General features: G+C 50.0%; 1 protein-coding gene across 2 annotated transcripts in view; it reads right to left on the bottom strand.

Annotated features, from left to right (window-relative positions):
- Nucleotides 1–27,252, bottom strand: part of ESAM (endothelial cell adhesion molecule) — a 91,251-nt gene that overhangs the window by 14,629 nt on the left and 49,370 nt on the right. For both annotated transcript variants that reach the window (XM_039496471.1, XM_039496470.1), the window contains exons 2-3: nucleotides 6,206–6,363; nucleotides 837–1,050 (exon numbers count right to left, since the gene is read on the bottom strand). In XM_039496471.1, the coding sequence (XP_039352405.1) occupies nucleotides 837–1,050; nucleotides 6,206–6,363 (372 nt within the window). The remainder of the gene's footprint in view (nucleotides 1–836; nucleotides 1,051–6,205; nucleotides 6,364–27,252) is intronic.

Here is a 27,252-nt window from a genome sequence, read left to right on the forward strand (position 1 = left end):
CAGAGATGCTCAGGTCGCTTTTCTGAGTTGATGCAGGTAATTGAGAACCCTGTAAGGTGCACGAATAGCTTACATTTCTCCCTCAAATTTAGTACCATTAAATTTCATGTGATCATAGAAGATTAGGGTTGGAAGGGACCTCAGAAGGTCATCTAGCCCAACCCCCTGCTCAAAGCAGGACCAAATCCCCAGACAGATTTTTATCCCAGTTCCCTAAATGGCCCCCTCAAGGATTGAACTCCCAACCCTGGGTTTAGCAGGCCAATGCTCAAACCACTGAACTATCCCTTCCCCTAAGCTTGGTTTGGTCTCTGAGATGTCTCGCAATCCTTTATGGTCCTGAACAACCCAAATAACTGTGTCATCTTCAAATTTCGCTGCCTTACTGCTCCCCACACCTTCACTTTCTGGATCACCAGTAATCAATCTGGGACCTAGCGTGTCACCTTGAGGCACTCGCTCTTTACCTTCGGTCATGAGGTTTTATGTTAGTGCATTGGGCTATGGGATGTGGCCATGACAAGAGACCCTATCCAATTCTCCTTTTTACACTGCACTCATCGCCGTGGTAACTGACTGAGGGTTGTGGTCTGGACCACAGAGACAGTTTCTGGACAATTAAACTCAAGTCTGTTACAGGAACAGTTTTTATCTTTCATCTCTCCCGTCCCCCGCAGCAGCCAGCTGATGCCCACTGCAAGTGGTGCTGTCACAAACTGCCCAGCATGGAGCTGCACATCCCATTTGGGCCCACCCTGGTGCCTTGCATCAGCCCTCACAGCCCCAAAAGGGCACATCCGGGGCTGGGAGGGAGAGCACGAGGACCCAGAACTTACCCAGAACGGTGAGGTTGATGAGTCCAATATTTTTCCCGTTCATGGTATCTTCGTCCAGAATGTTGACCGTGCACATGTATTCGCCAGAATCCATTTCCTGGGTGTTGTTAATGGCAATGGAAATGTTGAAGAAAGGCATGGGGTGCACAAAGCCAGTCCGGTTCTTCAGGTACGTCTCCTGCACTTTCACTGTCCCGTCCATGTACGTCAGTATCTGAAAAGAGACAGAAGAGAAAACAATGCACCTGGAAGTCCTGCAGCGGTCAGGGGACAAATGAGTGGCGCAAGGGAGTTGCTTTGGCTTCAAGAGGCACATCTCCAGATTGCATCAGAACCACTAACAGCCTGGGCCAGTGGGCGTCAATCCTCACGATCGATCCCTCTGTGGATTAGGGCTTGGGAAGCCCGCAATAAAACACGAGAGGAGCAACGAAGAGCAACAAGCATGACCCACGGAGGAGAGGGTAAGAAATGGCGGAGAGACTAAGGGAGCTGGGAAAGAGGAGACGCTGGGACGGGTCTGATGAGGACACCAAATACTTTCCAGGGATCAGCGTAGCTGAGAGAGGGCAGGAAGAAGAGTAAAGATGGGGAAGCTGAAGCTACACAGCATGTAACAGAACATCCAGACACTCCCCAGAGTGCAGCGCTACCAAGGTTCCAGTGAAACAGGACACCAGGGGGAGAGAGAAGTGGGCCAGGGAGAAAAGGCTTCTGGAAACAGGAGCGGTGCAGAGATTCAGGGAGGCTGTCCCAGAGAGTGGCAGGAGCTGCAGGGAAGAAGGATGTCACCCCCATCATGGGAAGCCCAGTGCGAGGTCAGAGGAGGGAGTGAGTGAGAAGATCCAGTAGGGTCACCTGGGCTTTAAACCAAGGAGGAGCTGGATCTCGCCATGAGCGTGTAGTGACACAGAGGATGGAGTCACACGATTTTCACACGAGAGAAGGTGGGCACAGCAGGAGGATTTTGCACATGCTGGCCTCTGGAGAGCTGGTACGTGGGGAAGCCAGCGAAAGGAGCTCCTGGGAGAGGAAAGCTAGCAGGAGACACAGCAGAGGTGGGGCTGAGGCAGATGCACAGAGGGGATGGTAGAAAGTGGAGTAAATTTAAGAGCCACGACAACTATGGCACAGACTCCCCGAAGGTGGTGCCAGCGGCTAAGCCACCATCACTGCAGAGCCCCGCGCAGGCCTGGCTGGTGAGCAGCATGGCAGAGTGCAGGATGGAGCAGGAGCTACGCCTCTAACAAGCGAGGCCTGAGCTTAGGTGAGGGCAGAAGGAAAACGGGAGTAGAGAGGAGCTGGGGGACAAAGCAATTTCTGCTGGACTTCAAAGGACTCAGACCCGTGATGGACGGGATCCGGAGACCCCAGAGCTACCAACACCACTCATGGGACTGAGCCATTTCAACCAAACCGTCCCGCTGGATGAGCGAGAGCTCTCCTCTCTCAGTGCATGGGAAGGAGTCACGATCAAGGCTCGGCAGTTCATCGGCTCCTGCAGCCTGTTCCCCACCTGACGCGGTAACAGTCTGGCACCTCACAGCGATGATGCTGGGTTGCTGTGGGGGTGGCAGGACTGTCACAGGGACGGAGGAGTAGACACCAAGACTAGATGGGCTCTTGAATCTAAACAAAAGCAGAATAGCTGCCTAGACATTGGCACCATAACGTCACAGCTTTTCCTCCAACAGTCCCAAGGTGAGGATGCTGCCCTGGACCAATGTGACACTCGCCTGTGCAGGTACTGTTAGGTCACCACAGATTTAACCAGCCAGACCATCAAATATTTGACTATTGTTGTCCACAGGTCAACCTACACTACAATGTGTGGCAAGTTCTGTTCTCGGGACTGGTGACTTAGCCATGAAACGCACTGTGGGGTTGGTGCCGAACCAAGATTTCATAAAAAAAACCAGCAATCAAACTTTGGAAGCATCCATATATTTCTTGGTTTAGGGGGCCTTCCTAGCTTGTGAGTTGCTTTACTTTTCTAGCTCCTGGTTCATAAAGAGCCAGTGCTGCTGTTCTCGTGACTTTTTAGTTAAACATAGTGGTTCTGACACCATCCCTCCCGCTTTTTATAGGAGGGACCCAAGTGAGGATAGGGGTCAAAATGGAAAAAAAAAGTGGTAAAACTCTGCCAAGCTCCACCCACATTATTCAATATCAGCCCCCGCTGAGTCACTGCTGATGACTGAGTCCTCACAAATAAGCTCCCAAGTTAGTGATGATCTGTGACCCTTCCTCTCCTTTCCGACAAAAGGAATGGAATAGTTAACCATGGTGACCATTAAATCCGCATCGCTGGGCACTGAGTTAACCCTGCACGGGGACTGAGGTGAAATTCCTAGGTTCTCTGCAGACATCTCTGCATCAGTCACACTGGCGTCACATCAGAGGCAAATAGCATCCTCCGTCTCTGAGTCACGCTTTCTTTACTTATTACACACAAGACATATGTTAAAAAGAACATTACAGTTGCAAAGTCAAGAGCCCAGGAGTTAGGAAATGCCAGAACGAAGGCTGCCCATGCACAATGGAGGAAACCTTCAAGTTCTGAACACTCACCAGGAATCCACAGATTACAAAATTCAGAGACGTCTGTGGGACAAAACCAGGCGACATATGTCACAGCAGATCTCTGGCTGCCAGGGACTGTGCCCAAGCAGAGACGAACGAATTGCCTCCGCTCTACGACTGGCGGCTCTGGGAGTGAGGGAGGTTGACTCTCTAGAAGGCGAACCCTCGGACAACACTAGGAACCCTCAGTGCGCCATTAATGCTGCAATGGAATCAGTGGGCCGGCCCCTCCCTTGGTGCAAGCCAGCGTTGTGACATGGACCGCAGGGGAGCGAGGTCTATTTACGCAAGCAGAGAACGTGGTGTAGACAGAGCATCTTGTTTGGAGAGATGCCCCCAGCAGGCAGCAAAGGGTGGGCAGGGAGGAGCAGCCTGGCCTGAGGGGAGGAGAACAGAGAGCAGCAGCAGGAGACAGGAGGGTGGCCTGCATGCAGCACTGGGGAGGAGCACAGCCTCAGAGCCTAGTGCCTGGGGCAGCTTTCAGTCAGGCTAGGTACCCATGACAACTGGGGAGCAGGGGAGAGGAGCACTTTGAAAGGGGACTGGCAGAGCAGGTCTTGTACAGCAGTGGTTCTCAAAGCTGGTCTGCCGCCTGTTCAGGGAAAGCCCCTGGCGGGCTGGGCCAGTTTGTTTACCTGCCGCATCCACAGGTCAGCTGATCGCGGCTCCCACTGGCCGCTCCAGGCTGATGGGGACGGCAGGAAGCAACGCTGGCCGAGGGATGTGCTGGCCGCCCTTCCTGCTGCCCACATTGGCCTGGAGCGGCGAACCGTGGCCAGTGGGAGCCGCGATCGGCCGAACCTGCATCAGGTAAACAAACCGGCGCAGCCTTGAGAACCACTGTTGTGCAGCACAGGGAGGAAGCTGCGGTCCCTTCTCTGGGCTCTCCCAGCCCCTTAGTGCATGCACTAGCCTGGCCCAGCTCCAGCTGTCCCCATGCAGGCTTTCTCCAGGCTCCTCTCACTGCTCACAGGCCTGGTGAGGCTGCAATGGGTCCCTCCCATCCCTCTCTGGCCCCAGGACTCTCAGTCCTCCGGCTCCTCCTGGCGACGTAATACACTATTGTCCGTGTCAGCAACCTGGTTAGCTTGTTGTACACTGCTCCCCGTGGAGATACCCTCAACAGATGCTCCTTTGTGCTCGGAGTCAAAACAAGCAGATGGAAATTAAAGCTAGTCAGGTAGCAAACTGGCTCTGTCGAAACTGGGCGGTGCAACGCCAGGAGTCGGCAGCACTCGATAGCTCAATGGTTTGAGTCTTGGCCTGCTAAATCTAGGATTGAGAGTTCAATCCTTGAGGGGGCCATTTAGGGATTTGGGGATTGGTCCTGCTTTGAGCAGGGGGTTGGACTAGATGATCTCCTGAGGTCCCTTCCAACCCTAATAAACTATGACCCCAACCTCACACACACTTTCCTCCGTGTCTGGAAAGCCCTGGTCACACTGATGTGTTTCAATGCCCAGGACAAGGCATTTCGTCTCACTGAACAGGCTTCTCCTCCACAATGGTTTATCCCCAGGGTATAGGAGAGGCCCAGATATTGTAGATGCATCCAGGACATCTTTTGGGGTGGCAGGAGCCCTCTTTTCTATGGCTGGGTGAAGAAAAGTACAAGAGTTTCATCAGAAACATGCGTGAACCTGGGTCACATTTACCTGGGAGGAGGCAGAGTGGTTCCATGAGCAAATCATGCATGGAATTTTGAAAAAAGTTTCTGAATGGGAGGAGCTGGTGCCTCCAGAATCCACATTGTCTAGTCATGGAATTAAGCCCAGGACAGGAAGCTGGAAGACCCCAAGTTTTATCCCCACCTCTGCTGCCAACTAGCCTTCTACAGAACTTGACAAATATTTCCTTGCGTCCCACAGCCCCAGTGACGTACACAGCCATCTCCTTTTTACAGAAAGGGTCCCAGACTCAGGGGTGCTGGAATAATTTGTACAGTGGGGGTGCTGAGAGCCACTGAACCACACTGTAAACCATGTATATGATGGAAACCACTTCAAGCCGGGGAGTGTGGCAGCTCCCCGTGCACCCATGCCCAGACTGAATGACCAGTCTAAGATGAGCAGAGTTGGTGTAGCTGTGTCAGTCCCAGGATATTAGAGAGACGAGGTGGGTGAGGTAACATCTTTCCTCGGAACAACTTCTGTTGTGGAGAGAGAGACGCTTTTGAGCGCCACAGAACTCTGCTTCAGATCAGGGAGCGTCACAGTTAAATACCACGGGGAACAGATTTATTTAGCTGTGAGTACCTGTCCCAGCCCTGAAGAACTGCTCCGTGTGGCTCGAAAGCTCGTCTCTCTCCCCAACAGAAGTCGGTCCAATAAAAGATATTCCCTCCCCTACCTTGTCAGTCTAAGTTGACACAGAGGCTGGAGGAGAAGCTAGGCCCGCGTCTAAGCTCCTAGGCCACTTTCCAGGCAAATGCCTAGCTTTCAGGCAGGGCTTCGCGACCTGTGCCACAGCAGCCAACGAGGGAGCCCACACTGGACGCACTCATTCACTGTCACACTTGCCCCGCAATGAGGTGCGGGTGACCATCACTGACGGAGCAGCTTCCAGCTCCCCCTCCCAACCTAACAGGAGCATGGAAGAGCCAAGGGAGAGGATCTGGTAGCTGAGGTGCAGCCAGCAGCTGACACTCTCACCCTGTGGTCACCAGTGAAGCATCTCCTCTCACTGTGAGACTTCTCTCCAAGCCCCCAGAGTGCCCCAGTCAGGCATAGCCGGAGCCCTGGGCTCCCCTGCGAGGTGTCCACCTCCCTGCCCCCCATGCCTTTTACCTGCAAACGATTGGCTCCAGGTCTCTCAAGGACCCACGAGACATAGGGACTCCTCTGAGAGATGCTTGTGTACCAGATCGGCAACACCACCCTCTGCCCTTGGATTGTAGAGATAGAGGCTTGTCCCACGTTGACTTCCAGCAGCGCCGAAGAGAGACCTGCAGAGAGAGAGAGAGATTCAGTCCTATGGGTGCATCCTGACTCCCAGGAACCAGCCCTACTACAGACAAAAGACAGCATCCAAAACTGAGCATCAAACCCTGGAGCCCCTCGACACACACTGAGATCCCAGGATCTTGCAGTGCACCAGGTGCAAGAGAAGAGGACACTCCACAGCTGACAACACCGAACACTCCGAACAACGTGAAACAGATACTGTAAATGATACCTCGCACTGCAACAGCACATGTAATCGGAGGCTCTCAAAGCACAGTACCAACCCTAGGTAGGCGTCACTGGGGTGCCATGCTTAAAGGCGGCACTGAGTTTGTGCAGTACGAATCCTTTGTCAGGCTTGAAAACAAGGGCGGCATGTAAGGTCATGTGCCCCCCACCCCAGATTTGCTGCTTGGCGTGTACGTGAACCCGAGCATGCTCAGTAACACTGCTGAAGCCGTCTGCCCTCCCTCCCCCACTATCGGCAGGCACAGGTCGTCTCCTACCCTCCCAGCACTTCCTCTCAGGATAACGATTTCGTTGTCTGGAAAGGTACAAGCAAAGCCATGCAGGAGTCTAGGAGCTGCACCTGAAATTTCAGAGCTGGAGCCCAACATCATTTTGCGCCTCACTAATTTACAAACAGATTTTGTTTTTAAACACATGAAACTGTAGGCAGGTGACTCCTCTTAACAATAAACCCAAAAATATAGTTTATGCACGGACCAGTTTTATAAAAAGCACCAGAAACAAGGAAGCCATGAGCATCGGTCATTATCTATCCTGTGTACACCCATCTCTGCAGTAGTTGAGTGCCTCACAGTCATCAGTGTATTTACCCTCCAATCACCCCTGTGAGGCAGGACAGTGCTGCTATTCTCATTGTACAGATGGCGAACTGAAGAATGAAGAGGTGAAGGATGTGTTTAACATTGATCACATTTATAATGTGCAAACAGAATGAAGTCCAAACCAGTGATATATAAATACTTGCTGCTTTAAAACAAGCCATTTCACAAAGCTGAAAACAAATTCCATTGAGGGAAAAATTTAATCAGAGAAACTTAAATGATAATTGGGAATTGTTTAAGAACACTTTACTAGAAGCCCAAAAAGCCACAATTGAGGAAGGAGGCCCTATTAGTTTAAAAACTGAGCTGGTTGAGAGGGGGAAGTGAAGGCAGCTATAAAAATAAAATATATAATAAACAGAAGCAAGGGGAAGTCAACAGTAATTAATATAAATCAGAAGCTAGGAATTGTAGAAAATTGATTAGGGAAGCAAAGGACACAAGGAGAAATCTATGGTCAGCAGAGTTATGGATGATACAAAGGATTTTAAGTATATTAGGAACAAAAAGAATCCTGCCAACAATATTTGTCCATTACTAGATGGAAATGGCAAAATTATCAATAATAATTCAGAGAAGACAGAATTGGTCAAATATTTTTGTTCTGTATTTTGGGAAAACACAGATGCTGTAGTCATATCATATGAAGATAACACTCTTTCCATTCCACTGGAATCTCTGGAGGAAGTTAAACAGAAGCTAGTAAAGTTAGACGTTTTAAAATCAGCAAGTTCAGATAACTTGCATGCAAGAGTTTTCAAAGAGCTGGCTGAGGAACTGATTGGACTACGAATGTTGATTTTCAATAAGTCTTAGAGCACTGTGCAAGTTCCAGAAAACGGAAAGAAAGCTAATGTTGTGCCATTATTTAATAAGGGTAAACAGGATGTCACACGTAATTACAACCTATCAATTTGACATCGATCCCAGGCAAGATAATGGAACATCTGACATGGGACTTGATCAATAAAGAATTAAAGGAGAGTAATATAATTAAAGCAAATCAACATGAGTTTATGAAAAATAGATCCTGTCAGATTATCTTGATATCTTTTTTTTTGGATGAGATTACAAATTTGGCTGATAAAGGTAACAAGGCTGAGGTAATATACTTAGATTTCGGCAAGGTGTTTGACTTGGTTCTGCACGACATTTTGATTAAAAAGCTAGAACAATATAAAATTAACACGGCGCACATTAAATGGGTTAAAAACTACCTAACTGACAGACCTCAAAATGGAACTGTAAACAGGGAATCATCATAAAGCAGGTGTATTTCTAGTGGGGTCCAACAGGGGGTGCAAGTGGTTGACCCTAAGCTGTTTAAAATGTATCAGTGACCTGGAAGAAAAGTATTAATTGATCAAGTTGGCAGATGACATAAAAATTGGCACAAACTGAAGAGGGCAGGTCACTGATACAGAGCAATCTGGATCTCTTAGAGAGCCAGGCACAAGCACACAATACGTGTTTTAATACAGCTAAATGTAAAATGTATGTGTCTAGGAACAAAGGCCGTGGGCCATACTTACAGGATGGGGGACCCTAGCTCGGGAAGCCGTGACTCTGACAGTGATTTTGGGGTGTTGGTGGATAATCAGCAGAACATGAGCTCCCAGTGCGAAGCTATGACCAAAGACCTAATGCGATCCTGGGATGCATAAACAGGGGAATCTCCAGTAGGAGCAACGAGATTATTTTACCTCTGAATTTGGCAACAGCACAAGTGCTGCTGGAATCCTGTGTCCAGTTCTGGTGTCCACAGCTCAAGGAGGATGGTGATAAATTAGAGAGGGTTCACAGAAGAGCCATGAGAATGATAAAGGATTAGAAAATCTGCCTTAGAGTGATAAACTAAACAGACTGAGCTCTTTGAGTGTAACAAAGAGAAAGTGAAGGGGTGATGTGATCACAGTCTATAAGTACCTGCATGGGGAACAAATATTTAATAATCGGCTCTTCAGTCTAGCAGGGAAAGGTCTAACGTGATCCGATGGCTGGAAGTTGAAGCTAGACAAATTCAGACAGGAAATAAGCTGTGTGAGAGTCATTAACCTTTGGAACAACTCGCCAAGAGTTGTGGTGGATTCTCCGTCACTGACAATGTTTAAATCCAGACTGGATGTTTTTCTAAAAGCTCTTCTTCAGGAAATATTGTGGGGCAGGTCTCCAGTAGGTGCTGTGCGGGGGTCAGGCAAGATGGTCACAATGGTCCCGTCTGGCCTTGGCATCTATCTCCACAGCAGCTGGGAGCTTGTCTCCCGTGCGGGTAGAGGCGCACACACTTCCTCTGCTTGAGTGAGCGTGCTAAAAATAGCAGTGTGGTCGTGACAGCATGGGCTAGCTGTTGGAGTAGAATCACGCCCAACCCCAAGGGTACATACTCAGGAGGCCAGCCTCAGCCGCTGCCCATGCCACCAGAGCCCCAGCTCGAGCAGAGCTGGCGCGTGTACATCCACCCGAGCTGGGAATTCCAGCTCCCAGCTGCAGCATAGGGAGTCTGTGGCACAACAGGGAACTAAACCCATGTCTCCAGAGTCCCAGGCTAGTGCTCTAACCATTGGACCATCCTGCCTCTAATCGGATGTTTTTATTCTGATCATAAAAGCTCATGAATAAAAATGCCTTAAAAGATGCTTTCTGTGAACTCTAGGTGATGCCAAAGCTCCCGTCAAAGGGCTTCTATGTTAGCTATTCCAAACAGGCACTTCTGCACTCTGTCTCCAACTTCACAGCACAAGGTTCCACAGCAAGATGGGAGAGTTGCGGGACACTGAGCTCAGCAGCACCTGGGTCCCTGCTCCCATGGTATTCAAGAGCAATGCAGGCAGGGAGCTTCCCCTATAGCGCCCCTTCGTAATCCAGCAGGCCCCCCTCTTCTGCACATCCTAGGAAAGCTGCAAAGATGTATGCGAGGCTTCCTGGTGCAGTTACAGGCAGAAGTTCAAGGGTTGCACTGGCACAGGGGGTGGGTGGGGCAGGGAGCAAGGTGGTGTCTTTGTACCAGCTCAGCTGGAGCAACAGCAGAACAAGGGGATGCCTAAACTGTTTAAACTATCTGACCTTTAAAGTATCATTATTGGGCTTCAGAGTTAATCGCCCTTTTGAGACAAACAGGGGAATTCATCTCCCTTTACAGCTCTGACTGTCCCAACCTGCATGGGATTTGGGGGGAGAGCACAGGTTGCAGGAGGGAAGAGTTTGGAGGAGGCACTAGGAAGTCAGTCTGTGTGCACATGGCCTGAATGCCAGCAGCAGACCCCTCTGTAAATAGTTCTCTTAGAAAAGAGCCAGTTTAGTTTTACAAGCTGGAGACCTCTCGTGTTACGACTTAGCATGCAACAGTGACAATGCTAGATAATGTCAAATTCAGGTTCCTTTCACAACCACAAGGGCTGGAAACTCTGGTTATCTTTAAATGAAAGCTTAGCTTCTCCAGAATCTGAACAAGTCTTGGGGGCTGCATTGTTGCCCGTCCTGAGGGTATAAAAGTCACGAGTGCGGCCCTTCCAAAATCAAGAGCTGTATTTTTAAAACCAACGAGATTTTGCCTTCTATTTTCTGAGTCTTTAGGGGGCGCTTGTGTCATGTTTCGAGCCTCTCTCTACAACTGCGAGACCAACTTATTTTTAATTGAAAGCGGAGATTCTCACCTAATCTCCTGACTCCAGAAGATGAAGTTTTAAGAAAAAATAACGGCAGTGAGACCAGAGAGTTGACAACACTGGAGACGGCTAAACATCTCCCTAGAGTTGGGAGGGGTTTGGCATCCCTGGTCCACAGCATTTGTATTCTTTTATCACAGCTGAGAAGGGGAAACTCCCAAGAGACAGTGAAAGTGAAAACGGTTGACAGGACAGTTTGTGTTCTTCGGATGAGGGCTGTGCAGAGACACTGGAAAGGTTTCTGTTTGTACTCTCACTGCACGAAGGCACTGGCTGCTACAGCTCTTCTGGCTTCTTAATGTTTTAATTGTAGTGGCGCTCACAGAAACATTGCAAATTGAAACTAATGGCTCCTGATAGTGATGAGCCCGATTCTAACTGTTCCGATTTGTATACAGAAGCTGCAGGGGGATGCATCAGCTGAGATCTGACTGGCTGAGATTATCCTGCATCTTTCTGACATTCCAGTACCACGGAACACGCCAAAGAGAGAGGCGACTTGCCCACAAGGGAAGGGGAATTATCATATAGCCCTTGGACTTTGCCCACTGCCATTTCCGTTGACTAAATTCCATAAATAAGCTGACTGCAACGTTTGTTAGCATCACAAATACAATCCATTAGCGGGAGGCCTTGCATATAAGGGCTAGTGACCAGAAACAAGTTGTCCGATGAATTTTAATGCACCAGCTCCCTTGGGATTTATTTAGAAATGTTGATCATGTGTGTTTACATTTGTGCCAGCAATGATGAAGCTGGACGAGTGGATTCTTGTGGCTGTGTCTCTGCAATCAACCAGGGCTCTTCCCTCCACAACATACATGTAGGCAGGGCTGCCAGCTAGATGCAATAGATTTCCGTGCTATAGGCTTTTCAGGGCAGGGGATGGCATTTTGGACAGCATCAAGTACAGCACTTGGGCTCCGGGGGAAATAGTCACCGTGTTTGTGACAATTGGTGTTTTACAGACAGTCCTACCCACTTCTGGCTGCCTTCTGCAGTATGCCAATTGCACTGCAGGGGCAGAGCATGCCGATTCCGTTTCTGCTCATCCCTCTTGGCACCCAGCAAGGGGGGTTGCGTCACACCACCTGCTGCAGTTGGATGGAATTTAGAGGGGCCATAAAAATTCCGTGTGATGAAACGGAAAAGATTGGGACCGTTTAAATTAGAGATTGAGAGAACGTGAGAGAGAATTATTTTTCATGTAACAGCTGATAGAAGACTGGCACCCTTATTTATCCTCCAATATAATGCAAGAGCAAGAGAACAGCCACTGAAAATAAAAGGCAACATTTAAAACTGATCAAAAATACTTTTAACATGGTGTATAATTAGCCGGTGGAACTCCCTGACCACAGAATATCAGAAAGGCTGCTCGTATTCAGAATCATATCTATTTATATCTAAATCTAAGAACATCCATAGTTATAGCTGACAGGATAAAAGTGACAAAGCCTCATGGTTCAAGGCACAACCCACCACCAGTGGCCTGGGGTCAGAAGAAACTTTCCCATATGGGCAGGTTATCCCATAATTGTCCACCAGGGAGCTCATGCACTTGCCTCTGAAGCAGCTAGTCCTGACCACTGACAGACAGGATTATGGGCTACATCAGTGCTTCTCAAGCGATCTGATGTGGGGGACCGGCAATTTTTTCCCCCCCATGTGCCAAGGACCCAATTTGCCATATTATTATCCTATTGGACGCTCTTATGAGGAAACTCGCCACGGACCAGCAGCCGATGGCTCGCGGACCGGCACTGGTCCACGGACCAGAGAAGCACTGGGCTAGATAGACCCTGGAATGAAGCCTCACAGGCTGTTTGAACCTGAATGGGGCTAACTGAGCAGACTGGTTAGCTGGCCAGCATGCAATGGGCCAAATGGCATTGGCAGTTTGCAAACAGTGCTCTCACCTAGCTCCACGAGCGAGGCTCCAGGGATTGAGCCCTCTCTAATCCCCTTCTGCTGCTGCCTCAGCATTTGCTGCTTTTCCAAGAGAAATATTCATACCCAAAGTCAGCAGGTCTCATTAGTTACAAGGCCCTGATTCTGCAGGGTAATTTGACACGCACTTAAGAACCCTGCAGAACCAGGGCCTCAAACACGTACGGGTTACCCATCAAACAATGCATGTGGTTGGAACGCTGGTCCAGGCCAGAGGCGCACAGATCTGGAACTGCCACGTTCAATGCTTAATCCCCTTCCAATTTAACCAATGGCTGAACCATTCCACCCCGACAAATTTAGCAAAACCAAATTTGCTTCCAGACTGGATCTGATCATCGCAACAAGAGCGGGTGGCAATGCAAGAGCGAAGATGGCTCCTCCCTCTCGGGGCTCCCACACCCCAGATCAGCACAAGGTGTCTTTGCTACGTGTTTGCGCTCCTCAGGAGTGCCGAAGGATGTGCCATCTGCCTTCAGAAGGAAGGGATTTCCGGGCTCTCGAGGTCAAGCATTTGGTAAGAGGATGCAAGACAATGGGAATAAGACATTTCCCTGCACTCAGGAACAGCTCTGACATCAGGCCCAGCCATTTCCACAGGACCCCGCCAAAAAAACAAAGCCCTGGAAATGCTCACGACAACAACAGGAAGCTGCACTTATGGCCTGTTTGATAAAGCATCTAGATTTGTTTAAGTCTCGTTCCCGTCTACGGGCATCCCGCAGGCTCCTCCAGCTGGTTGTTCCTGCCTTATCAACGGGCGGAAGAGGCCAGGGTAAGAGTACTAAGAGTCCTAGGCAGCTGGTCCAAACCCCCTCAGTTCCTCTGCGCACGCTCCTGCTGCTCATGGCTGGAGACTCGGTGGGGTGACCTCTGAAATGAGTACAAGGCTATTCACACCAGGGGACCAAAGGCTTGATGACAGCACCCCATCAAAGGGGACAATCAGAAGAGCCAGCTCCAGGAGGACCATTCATATGACTGTCTGCCTTAGCATGCAACTAATGGGCTCTTTCCTTGGCGGGAGGGACTAGGTGACATTGGGCAGCATGTGAGAAGATGACCCAGCCGACGTCGGCTTCATTCTGGGCTGTAGAGGAGGGCTTGGGTCTGGGAGCGGCACACATGCATGAGGACTCTGCATCACAGAACTTACAATGCTCTTCACAAGAGAAACCCGGAGTAAGACGCACCCCCTGAACTGACAGAACGGAGCAGCTCAGTGCCCAGCTCAGGCAGATTTCCCTCCTCCAGACAGTGGCCAGCCAGAGAGACAAGCTGGAGAACAGGCAGAGCAACATTGCATTAAGGCAATCAGAACATTAAACACCTCCTGCAGAAGAGTTCTTAAAGGGGAAGCGGGGCACAGTTCCCAGGGAGGGGGGATTACAAGGTCTAAACGTGGCCCCTCAATATGGTGACAGGAGTGGGTAAAAATACCCCTGAATTTTCGGTTTGCAAAGTTGTAGCTGTGTCAGTCCCGGGATATTAGAGACAAGGCAGGCGAGGTAACATCTTTTATTGGAGCAACTTCTGTTGGTGTGAGACACACGCTTTGGAGCTACACCGAGCTCGCCTTCAGATCTCCAGAAGAGCTGTGTGTGAGAAGCAAAAGCGTCTCTCTTTCTCTCATAGAATATCAGGGTTGGAAGGGACCTCAGGAGGTCATCTAGTCCAACCCCCTGCTCAAAGCAGGACCAATTCCCAACTAAATCATCCCAGCCAGGGCTTTGTCAAGCCTGACCTTAAAAACCTCTAACGAAGGAGATTCCACCAACAGAAGTTGCTCCATAAACGATATTACCTGACTCACCTTCTCTCGCACCAATTTTCTGGCTGTTACAAGAGCTACCTAAGTGTGTGAAAAATTGGTTGAGTGGCAGAAGGTCTAGAAATAAATATTCCTTGAGCCCTTAGCTCTGAGCCCCAGCTTGAGAGTTCTCTTGAGCCGTTTTCAATTAGTTGTCCATATGCCTAGACATGCCTGAATCCAGGCAGCAGGGCCCACTCTCCTTGGTAGCCTATTAGTGCCTCTGCCATATGCCTATAAATCTGGGAGACTGTAGATGGCACGTCAAGGCACAGACACCTTCTCAAATCGCGGGAAATAAATTCTTCCAAAGGTTCTCCCTGTCTAAGGCTCCCAAACTTGCCCCGGTCCCAGCACCGAGTTCTACGGGACCGGTCTAGCGACACCATAACAGGACTGGGTGAATCTCTCCACTCGCTCGCTGCCATTTGTCAGGTGTTACATTTCACTTCAGCGTTTCAGGCCACAGCCCAGCCAGACCCCTTGTTTGGATGGAGGCTTCCAAACCGTCTGTGCTGATAACAGGGATCCAGCAGGGGGCCCGACTTCACTTAGGGTTTCCAATGTGGGGACAAGAAATAAATAGGTATTTTGTAGTTTTAATCCTCCTGACTCTGTCCTCCCAGGTGCTGCCTGTCAAGAGCAGAGGCAATTAGTAACCTTCTAAAATTAGCTTAATCTGATCTCCAGTGCAAGTGCTAGAGATCTCCCTGGTGCGAGGTTCAATCTCTCTCTCTCTCTCTCATTAGATCTCATGGCCTGGAATAGAAACATTTCCCAGAGAGGCTCAGATGTAAACTGGTCTGTGATCTTTGTCATGCCTATGCCGAGGATGTGAATTGTGCCCTCCAGGGCCAATTTCTCAGCATTTTAAGACTTTCCATTTCATTGGATTGTTATTTGCTAGTCTCACTTATGACTACGTAGCACCAAGCAGCCCCAGCTGAGCTCAGGGTCCATGAGAGACTGTGTCTCTGCCCCTCAGAGCAGACAGTCCAAGGGTGGGAGAAAAAAGATTGTGCAGCTGAGGCGCATGGAGATTAAGTGACTTGTCAAGGTCACGTAGGCAGAGCAGGGAATTGAGCGGGGGTCTCCTCAATCCCAGTCTGGCCGTAACCATACAGGCCTGCCTTCCTCTCTGGAGCTTATTAAAATTCACCCAGTTTCCCCTCGTTAGTCTCTCTCCAGTTGGGGTTATTTATGGGAGGGCTCCATTTCTGAGACCCCTTGCTCCCCATTTTAACGCTGCAAACAGACAGCTGGTTTCCATGGAGAACGCCCAAAGCAAAAGGCTGCTTATCCCTGCGATGTTCACGGCGGCAGCGGACACAGGCCACGCTCGCCAGATTAGGCACGGGCGACGACACAACCAATAAGCAAAGCATCGGGGAATATTAACAGGCTGGAAGTGCATCCCGGAGTCACATTCGGAACTTAAAAGGCATCCCAGGGAGAACGCTGTCCCCCCGTCACTGCGGAGAGCTGCTTTAATTGCTGGGAGTTACAGCCCAGAGATTATTTTCCAACACTGCAGAAGGAGGATCAGCTGGAAAGTAATCTACTAGAGAGGTCAATAGTGCACTGTTGGAAGGGGAGAGGCGGAGAGCTACAGCCGGAGATATACTTGCCCCTGCTTCCTCTAGCATCTGACAGAGGCTGGGTCACTCAGTCACATCTAAAATGCCTCTGGGACGCGCTGCCAGATCCACACAGACCCTCCCTGGGGCTGATCTCTAGCTGAGCATACCAGGAACCCCTCGTTAGAGTCCAATCCCCGCACTGCCCTTCTGCCCGCTTTCAAACAAGAGTTAAAACAGGCCGATCCTGTCAGATCCACTGTGACAGCGAGAAGCTGGCTTTCTAGCAGCAGCCCCCGTGCTCTCTCTGCACTAGGCCTGGGGTTTCCAAAGCCCATTCCCATTTACATAAAGGGCTCTAATAAGGGCATTGATTACCTGCCACCACTATGGATCAGTTATGTGACTGCTCCAGCAGGTCAGGCCGCGGCACTAAGCCATAAATTAATAGCTCCATTATTTCATACATCCCAGCGTGCTCTAGGAACAGGGCATTGACTCTCCCATGGGCTGTGTGCTCCCAGCTTCTCACCCATTATCTGCTCAGATCCATCACTGTGCCCTCGGGTGTCAGGTGGCCCCTTTAAACACATCAACCCCTAATGCCTCCAAGGCACTGTCTGCAGAATTCCCTTCCAAGGCCCATTCACCAAAGCAAGAGGTCAGAGACCTGCCTATGAACACACACGCTGCAGGGCAAGGCCATCTCATTGTTTGTACAGGTCTCCAGGTGCTACTACAGTTCAACTAACAGCCAGTCCAAGCTCATCACAACTCCAAATCCTAGATCCCACCCCTCAGGCCTTGTCTGCACAGGAATGTGGTTGGGTATATGGCCAAAGGGGTGAATTTAAACCGGTGTTAGTTATCCTAGTCTAACCCCAGGGAGGCACTAGGGCCTAGACTATGCTACAAAGGTAGGTCAATGCAAGGCACCTTATGTCGACATAGCTGAGGCATGTGTCAACACTTCAATCTGTCTCCCACCACTGTAGATGTCCCGCCACGCCAACATGGTAACACCCCACCCGAGCGGCACAGAGACATGAGTGGTGTACTTAGGTCGACACAGTGAGTGTGTAGACCCTGTGTAGTTATGTCAACCCTACTTGTCCTCCAGCAGCTGTCCCACAATGCCCCACACTGATCCCTCTGGTCACCATTGTGAACGCCACTGCCCAGAGGGTCATGGAGACCAGAAGCACCCTGCCCCTTGAAAGCCCCATGATGTTTTTAAATGCTTTTTCCTGATTGCCCGGCTTGGTGAGCACCTAGCAGCTCTCCATTGTTGCGTGCAAATGCCCAGCTGACCCTGCCACGCGCTCCATAGGCACTTCAGGAGATATCGGGGGAGAGGAGGCTGTGCGGGCACAGCTACAGACCAGCTGTAGGAACATCGACATCTATGGGAAGATCCCTCAGGGGATGCAGTTGAAGGGGTAGAACTGGGACCGGCAGCAAAGCCGCGTGAAAGCCAAGGACCTGCAGCAGGCATACCAGAAGCTCAGGGAGGCCAACAAGCGATCTGGGGCCGAGCCGCAGACTTGCTGCTTTTACAAAGAACTGCACGCCATCCTCAGCGGAGACCCCACCCCCACCCCGAAGAGCACTGTGTATACCTCCGAGGAGCCCAAGTCGCAGGCCCCCGCCTGTGAACAGTGAGGAGGAGGAGATGGTGGTGGAGGTGATGATGGATGAGGAAGAAGGAATATGGTGGATGACCAGGGGATCCAGCTGTGCAGCGAGTCAGGACCTGTTACATCTGCTACATCCGTCCATCTTACTTCTTCAGTGCAGCTCTCAGTCTGGTGTCGCTATGCTGGGGGGCTGGGGAGAGCTCTACACGTAGGTCCAGGAACATGGTCTTGCACATCCGAAAGTTCAGCAGCCACTGCTCATCATCCCAAACCTGCACGATGATGCGATCCCACCAGTCAGTGCTTGTTTCTCCAGCCTAGAACAAGCACTCCACCACCTGCAGCTGCCCTATGACAGCCACCAACAACTTGAGTTGGTTCTCGCTATGTCCCACAGCGATCTGTCGCCAAGGAAGTGTCATGCTCCCCACTGATTCTGTTCTTCTCATAGCTCTGCAAATGCTCCAAGATCGTGCGCCCTGTGCTTGCAACGCTCATAACAGTGCAGAGCTGTGCAAGCTCCATGCTTCTGTCAGAGATGGCAGACAGCAATGGGGGGCACATGGGTTTGTGAAGTTTTGGGGAAAAAAAAAAGGTGAGAGAATGATTGATGCAGATGACATTACGGGATGGAAACAGTTGCAAACTGTCAAGTTGGTCCCATGCTCCCAGTCACCCCAGCGTGACCTGTTTCAGCCCCATCATGCGTTGCCAACACTTCCCAAAAGACAGCATGCTGGATGATGTTGAGTTGCTCACTGAGATTCCTACCCGTGGTGCACCGTACTTCGCATCAATACAAGCATGCCTGGTGAGTTCGCACACCACCGACACAAGAAGCTAAGTATGCACGCGCACAAGTGATGTATTAACTGCGGCAGCTGTATGCCCACGTAATTTGAGTTGACGTAATTTTGTAGCGTAGACATGGCCTAGGATTCTGGTGGGAGAGGGCCTTCTGTGGTCTCGTGTCTGTTGCTTGAGAAGAGGTTTAAGCTAAATGGGGAAAACCACTCTCCTAACGGACTGGGGGTTGGGTTAGCCTGGGATCACTAGACCAGTCCAACTGGTCAGGCTTTCCCATATAGACAAGTTCTCGGTCACAGCCAGGGCCCTAGGGGTGAACAGAGTGAAATTTCCCCCTGTGCAGCGGGCCACTTCCAGTCCCATGCATCCCTCAGGTCCCTCTTACAAGGCCTGGGGCAGCCCCTCTGCATCGGTACAGTTTCACCCAGAACCAGTACCTAGGCATGTGGTGTCTAGCAATTTCATCGCAGTCTCTTGTTCTAAGTGCAGCTACCAGGCTCCAGGTTTGCACTGTCTGGGCATAACCATTAGTCTTCATAAAACCTCTGGGGCTTAGAGTAATTCCAAGCATGATATTTTATGACACATGGCTAGAGAAATGGTAGCAATAGATCTAGCTCATCATAAAGTCTAAGAAACCGAAACTGGATGTGCATGCGCCACCCTCCATATCTCAGCCGGTCCTGTTAAAGATAACCAGGGACAGTGACCATGAGCACAGGGCTCCTTCATCCAGATAACCCAAAATTAAGTGGCTGCAAAGAGAGCAGCACAGAGAGATGGGAGGAGAGCATATGGCAAAGAAGGACCCTCCTCCCAGAGGCAATGGGGAGGTGGCTCCCCTGGGGGGTTACTATCTTCATGCATTGACAGGAGGGCTCTGACATAACACAGAGGAAGGTGATACAAGTGTAATACCAACAGACCACGGTTGTTGTTGGGCGGGATCGAACCTGGGACCTCTGGAGTTAAATGCAGGAGCCTCTACTGCATGAGCTAAAAGCCACATGGTGCTTAGCTAAGCCTATAGAGCAAACTTAATCCTCTATAGGGGACAGAGCACCACAACCAGGAGGTATGTGGGTTACACAAGGCCCAGGAACACTGCCAGCTGCGCCAGCTCCACCGGCTGGAAATGGCAGCTTTGGTGAACGATGGTCAAATTGTGGGCAATTCAAGTGGTGTCCCTAATTCAGTCAGGGCTCTGAGCAGGGCTTCGCTGCTTTGTCAGGGAGAGGCATCCTAGAGGTTGGCGCGCAAGGCGGATAGCCACTCCAAGCTCTCATCACCGGGGAGTTCTTCATTCCCAGTGACAACGGGCGGGACTGCTGCACACAGCGTTTCACCAAAGCGCAGATTCGCTCTGTGCAGAGAAGAGACCCCCAACCCAGGACGGGCCTTGGGGGAGCACCCGTTCTAGTCCCTTGTTGTGTGGGAAAGAGCGACAGGGAAATGGAGGATGGGCTCTTCCCCCACAGCACAACAGGGAGCGAGGAGATTTCACTTTCAGTGCCCCACGGAACAACGTATCGTTCTAATCGCAGCTAAGTCAAACCGGGCTTGGATCACGCAGCTGAAATGCGAGAATGTCAGCCCCTCAGCCCAGCTCTGGCCACGTCGGGGCAGCTCTTGGCCCAAAGTGATGAGCAAGGTTACGGGGTTTGTTTGATTGGGTTTTTAAAGAAAATTCAGCACCACGCCAGGCAGGAGAGATCGTTCAGCCTCAGTAACCTGGGTTTTAGCCCACTCAATAAAACAGACGGGGATTGGTTTTGTTCTGTTGCTTTGGGGTTTGGTTTTCCCTGTTTTTGGCTTTCAGAGCACACGCCAAAGGCACCTGTTAGCCTAGGTCTTCACCGCAAAAAAAGCAGCATTTTTACACTCAGCTACCGAGCTCAATGTAAACCCCCTGGAGACATGGCATTGTCAGTGTAACAAGTCCAAGTAAGCCCCTGGGGAGGGGTCTAGCATTGACCTGAACTAACTATAACTAACTGACAAGCTACGGAGCTCAGTACAGCGGTAACCCAGCGAAATACAAGGGCCTGTGATGTACAGGAGGTCAGACTTGATGAGCTAATGGTCCCGTAAGCTCTATGAACTAAATTCTGTGGCAATGTAAACACACCGCCTGGCTTGCAGACACAGCCACTATTCCAAGAGAGTTAAAATTTAGGGAGAAAATGCAGTAAAGTTGCACAATGGAATCTGTTTCTCTGCCCCTGCAATTGCACCAGCGCATCCACGACATAGCACCAGCATTTGAAACAGAAAGAAGCGGTGATTCCACAGAGAGAGGCTCAAAACCCACTAAACCCAGCATAACAAGGAGCTGATAACAGTGCCGTAAGCTCTGACTGTCCCTCCAAATAAGCAAATAACATCCTGTGATGACTTCAGAATTTACTGCAAAATTCTTCGTATTTCACAGGACATAAATATGAGCACATGTGCTTGGATATTTTTAGACTTCTTAAGATATCTGTTTTTTCCCCAGACACAAGTAACATTTCCTGACAATTCCTCGCAGCTCCTAGGCAGGAAGCGCTGCTGCTGGGCGATAACTTAGTTTCTCAGGAGGACAATAGATTCCAAGATTTCTACAAGGCAATTTGAACAATGTAAGGGAATTGTCTCCACCTAAACAGACTGGGCTGCACATTGAATTAAAGGTTCAACACAATTCCAGTCCTCTCGGCTCTCATTAACTATGGCTCCCCTGAGGAAAGCTGCAGGATTCACCCTCTCTGTCTATGGCGGAGAGAAATCAGCCTAACATCACTGGGCGTGTTAGGGTGGACGACTCATCACCTAAGAATAGCTAACTCCATTGTAAGAACATAAGAACTTAAGAAATCCCAGCAAGAGGAAAAGGCCACTAGGCTATCAAGGCGGGCTCTTTACAATTATGTGGGCAGGCAAGTGGCTGAAACTAGCCTTCAGCGGATGTTTGGCAAGGAAACGATCTGCTCTCAGCTTCACGATCGACCCAGCTTGATAGTATTCTTAGTAAATGGCCATTCCCTGGCAGCTCCTGTACTGAGAGTTTGCCAATAGTCACAGGGAGGTTATAATAGAATGGTTGTGATCACGGAGGTAGTTCTCATCACGTCGCCTACCAGAGCCAGTTATGCTCCTGGCTGACATCAAAACTCAGCCGCTGCCTCCCCGCTAGAGTGATAATTCACCACTGGAGTCTCCATATCACTCACTCGCTCACCGGAGATTAATCATCTCCCAACAGAGGCTTTGTAAATAAACCGGCGAGCTGGCTGCGAGCTCAGCTGCTCCACAGTAGGCAGCCTGGGAAGTGAGGTTTTTTTCCCATTATTGTTCCCAGCCCTTTTATTTATTTACTCCCTCAGGAAAAGAAGGGAAGCAGCTCCCAGTTGGCTGGCCGGATTTCAAGTTAAATATTGAAACTCCCCAGCAGCATGGGGCTAACATACCAGATGCCTTTACATGGAGAGAGTGAAACGACTGACTCCTGAAGCAGTTCCTTGGGGAGGAACCGGTGGCTCCCAGGAAGATGGAGAGTCCCCTCCCCACACACAAGCAGCCCGCGCTGCCTGAAGGCGAGCATCTCCTGGCCACACGGACCACTCCAAACACCCCTGCCCATGGAGAGGGGGACTGATTGTCTGAAAGTCACATCCCCTATAGGGGAGCAGCAAGGTTCAACCTTCCCTGCAAACAGGCACTCCAGGTGTGCTCTCTCTCTCCACAGAACAGCTGGGATGCAAGCACACTACAGGGCAAATTCATTCCCTTAAGCTGCCACCATCTGAGTTTCACAGAGTTTAATGGCAGAAGAGACCATCAAACCATCTAGTCTAATGGCCCAGGCCATTACATTTCCCCCAGTTATCCCAGCATTGACCCAATCGCTTCAGTTAGACCAAAGCACTTCCGTGTCCAGGCAGAGAAAGAAAGACACCAACATGCCACCAATGCCTGTGACCCCTGCAATGGCAGGGAATTGATCAGGTGAGACATAAATCTCAGGAAAAACTTCTTAAGAGTAAGCAGAGCAGGACAATGGAACAGGCGCCTAGGGAGGTTGTTGGAGGTTTTCAAAAGGAGGCTGGAGCCATCTGTCTTGGATGGTTCAGACACAACAAATCCTTCAGCTTAGATGACCCTTCTAGCCCTGTGGTTCTATGATTCTAGGCCCAGATGAACCCAGGAGGTGATCCCCGTCCCATGCTGAAGAGGAAGGTGAAAACACAAATGTCCCTGCCAACGTGACCCAGGAGGGAAATTCCTTCATGACCCCAAATCTGGTGATCAATTTGACCCTGAGCATGTGCGCAAGACACCAGGCAGGCATCTAAGGCAGGATTCTCCATATCATCCCATCCACTGTCCCATCTCCAGCTGTGGCCATCTCTGATGTTTGGAGTCTCCATATGGATCATTCACTAGGGAGAGAACTCAAAAGAGCATAACATAAGAATGGCCATACTGGGTCAGACCAATGGTCCATCTAGCCCAGTATCCTGTCTTCTGACAGTGGCCAATGCCAGGTGCCCCAGAGGGGATGAATGGAACAGGACAGTTATTGAGTGATCCATCCGCTAGAGCCTGGGGTTGCGTCCCTGACCATCTTGGCTAATAGTTACTATTGATGTGTCCTCCATGAACTCATCTAATTCTTTTTTGAACCCAGTTATACTTTTGGCCTTCACAACATCCTCTGGCAATGAGTTCCACAGGTTGACTGTGCATTGTGAGAAGAAGTATTTATTTTTGTTTGTTTTAAATCCGCTGCCTATTAACGTCATTGGGTGATCCTTGGTTCTCATGTTATGTGAAGAGGGTTACGTCACATCATTCAAAGAAATTCATTATCTGAAAACAAATGCTTTGTAACTAAACTGGCAATCAGGCTAATGACAGAATTTGGGTTTGCTTGTTTTAAGTTCTCATCAACACACTGGTGATAGCAAAGCCCAACTGGGTTTGGAATACTCTTCCTACTTGCTCCATGGCCAGTGAGAACCAGCATGGTCAGATGTTCCTTGGATGCACAACTGAAGAGACAGAACAGTCCTCCAGTCTTACACAAGCAGGTTTCAGTCACTCACTGGAGACCCTTCCAAAGCAGCTGTGCTGAAAGACACTGAGAGGTGACCATGGACAAGCTGGATGTCAGCTTAGCAAAGCAATATGGTGGCAATGGAAGCCAATCTGATTTTGGGATGCACATCCAGAGCTGTCATGTTATGGGTGGGGGTGAGAGCGCCTTCGGCCTACAGATCACAGTATTCAGAGACGTGGCCAGCAGCCCTAACTGATGTGACGTGTCTGGCAGGTCAGGAGCAAAGACAGGAGAGGATTCTCTGCAAATCGAGATCCCAGGGAAACAGAAAACCCTGTCCCAAAAACTGGTCTAAGCACTGGCTTGGAGAACCCTCCTGTGGATGGGGTGGGAAGAGGCCAGACCCTCTCAGGGCAAGAGATGTTGCTTTTCAGGTTTCCTCCAGCATGGAGTGTAGAACAGTCCTGCTCAGGCCCTCACGGGGCAGGCTAGATGGGACCGGGAAGTTCCTTCCCATCTCTAATTTCTATTCCAGACGCCCAAGGTCACAGCCTGAGACTCCAGCTCTTTGATTCCCAGTTTCTTGCTCTTACCACACTTACTGGAACTAGAACTCAGTGAATAACTGGCAGCAAACACACTCTGAACGCACTCTCCTCCTGCTTGAGGAACCTTGTCAAAAGAGTGACAATTCCTTGGATTTACTTGGCCTTTTGGTGAGCGTTTGACTGTCTGTAACTAAGCCTAATGAACTCAGTACATCACCAAGCCAACGCTAGGACAGTTTGCAGATACGGACAGTTTGGGCCATGCCATTGGGATGGTGGCTTTCCCTAGAGTTGCACTGAATTGCCAAGTTGGAATACAAAGCCATTGCCAAAGTAACCAAACTCTTTTTATCAGACTCATTCCTCAGACATGTGTGGCACTTCCAGTAGCTCTGTGGCCAAGGATCCTACACCCCAGCAACACCCTGAGACAGCAAAACAAGGAGCCATCATGCACCTTCTCCCTTCACTGGGCATAGCAAGAGCCTTGCCCCTTCCCAAGAACTCTTGCACGAGCACACCCAGATAGGCCCGGCCTCACCACTCATCATGTGGAATAAGGGGGAGAAACGAACAGGGAGCTCCCTACACCCCGCCCCATCATGACTGAGGGAGAAGGGCCATGGCACAAGAAGAACCAGGCCCAGGCAAGCGGGCTGGAGACCACTGCTCCTCCAGAGGGGAGGCCTTTGCCTGAGGGCAGTGGCTTCTGCACATCTTGACCTCTTCCCACTGCTAGCCCATGCGGTGATACTGGTGGGTGCTGCCCAGAGGAGCTCTCCCTGCAATGCTGACAGCGTTCCTGCTACTAGAGAGGATTTCCTCACTGGCCCAAGAGTTATGGTGCAGGAGCTCCAGACCCAGCCATGCCACTGCAGAAGCAGCCAGGGTCATAGGCGACACCTTCGCCTGAATGCATAAAGGCATCACTAGGGTGGAAGAAACCCCCAGTCTCCAGGCTGACAGGCAGGGGCACGTTGTGCTCATGCAGGTGCATGGGGAGCAGGGGAGGAAAGGTACAGGTCATCTCCCCGCAGAGTGACTCTGCACAGGACACACACTCAGGGCGCAAGGACCCTGGGCATGCACTGCCAGTGGCAGTACTCTGAAGCAGTCAGTGCCCTGGCCCCATCCTCCCTCACAAACCATCTTGGTGCAGCGCTAGCTATGAAGAGCAGAACAAGTTGCACAGCAACAACCCCTCCCAACACCTCCGTGACACCCGCACTGGGTGGAAGGATTACAGCAGCTGGCCGTCATTGTTTACAAGATCCCCGCCCAGAGCTGAGCTAAAATTTCAGGCTAAGCTCTTTCTGGGGGGAAAAAATGACCCGAATTCAGAACATTTAGATGTTTTTGAATCTGCAATTTCAACAAACGGTTTGCATAAAAAACAACCTAAAACACTTCTGAAAAACCAGAAATGTTTCATTTGGTCATTTTCTAAATGTTTCGATTTTTCGTTTCCAAAGGATGGTGTGTGTCAACATTTAATTTTATTTTTAAAAAAAATGTTTAAAATAGGGTTGAAATGGAAACAAAACGTTTTGCGGTTTTAAAAACAAACATTCCATTCAATCTGAAGCTGTTTGTTTTCAGCTTTTCAATTCGCCAAAAAAAATAATAATAAAAATCAATTATGTTTCACCTCCAAATGACTTATTATGGCAATATTTTGAATTGCCGGCAAACTGAAAAATAAACCATCTGCTCAGTTCTAACCACAACCCCTTCATCCCACCGCTGCTCCAAACGCTTCCTAACACACCCTCAGGCAAAGATCTGCCATCAGTGACAACATGACACAAAGGGTCCGTTTACACTGGAATACAAAACCCATGGCCTTGAGTCTCAGAGCCCAGGTCAATTGGCTCAGATTCAGGGGCGTGGGTTGTGAGCTAACAGCAGCAGTATAGATGCCGGGGCTTCAGCTGGAACCCAGGCTCTGAGACCCACTCCCCTCGCGGCGTCTCACAGCCTCGGCTCCAATCCGGACATCTACACTGCTCCCAGCCTTGCAGCCCGAGCCCCATGAGCCTGAGTAAGCTGGCCCGGGCCAGACGTGGATCTTTTATTGCACCGTAGATGTACCCAAAGTCTCAGAGGATGAAGGATGAGAAAAACTGCCCTGGCCGTGTGGTCACCATACAGAGCACCATACAGAGTCTCTTGTGATTCCTGTAAAACGCTGTGCCAGTGTCTGACACTAGCGCCCACAGGCAGCTGACTTGCCCAAAACTCCGTAGAAGCCTGCCAATACTCCCCAATGAAATGCTCTTTATCTAAACTAACTAACGCAGAATGGGTCATTGCAGCACCTGGACCAGATGCACCCACATCCAGAAGCAACTCGGAACTTGGATCTTTCCTAAGAAACCCAGCTGGAACATGCAACCTTTACAGTGCTAAGTGGCTCAGTCACTGATCTTCCAGGACACTGCGCTCCTGGGTTGCTATTCACCAGGCTTGCTTCAAAGGACACTGGAGTCATTAACGCCTTTGGAGATCTACCTTCAACAGAAGCACATCGTCAGGCAGAGTCTCACCTAGGAAGTTCCAGCACGCCCTATGATCCTTTTGCAGTCTTGTGCTGCTTTCCATAGAATAACCTTTCCCCATCCTGAACCATTCTGAAGGAGTCCTGGGGTTTTAGACCTATCAAAGGCTGCTGGGGTTGGGCCCAACAGCCCTGGCTTTCAGTGGTTTTGAGCAGGAGGGTCGAGGGGGAAAACCACAGCTTTTAAAAATTAACTGTTTTAAAAAAATTTAAATCAATTTTAAAAATATAGATCCGATACAACCTAGCTACTATCTGGTGGGTGCATAACTGGTTGGAAAACCACCACCAGAAAATAATCATCAGTGGTTCACAATCATGCTGCAGCTCACGAAAGCTCATGCTAAAATAAATTTGTTAGTCTTTAAGGTGCCACAAGTACTCCTGTTCTTTTAATCATGCTAGAAGGACATACTGAGTGGGGTCCCGCAGGGGTCAGGTCTGGGCC

This window comes from Mauremys reevesii, linkage group 12 (assembly GCF_016161935.1).
Source record: "Mauremys reevesii isolate NIE-2019 linkage group 12, ASM1616193v1, whole genome shotgun sequence".
NCBI classification, from domain to species: Eukaryota; Metazoa; Chordata; order Testudines; family Geoemydidae; genus Mauremys; species Mauremys reevesii.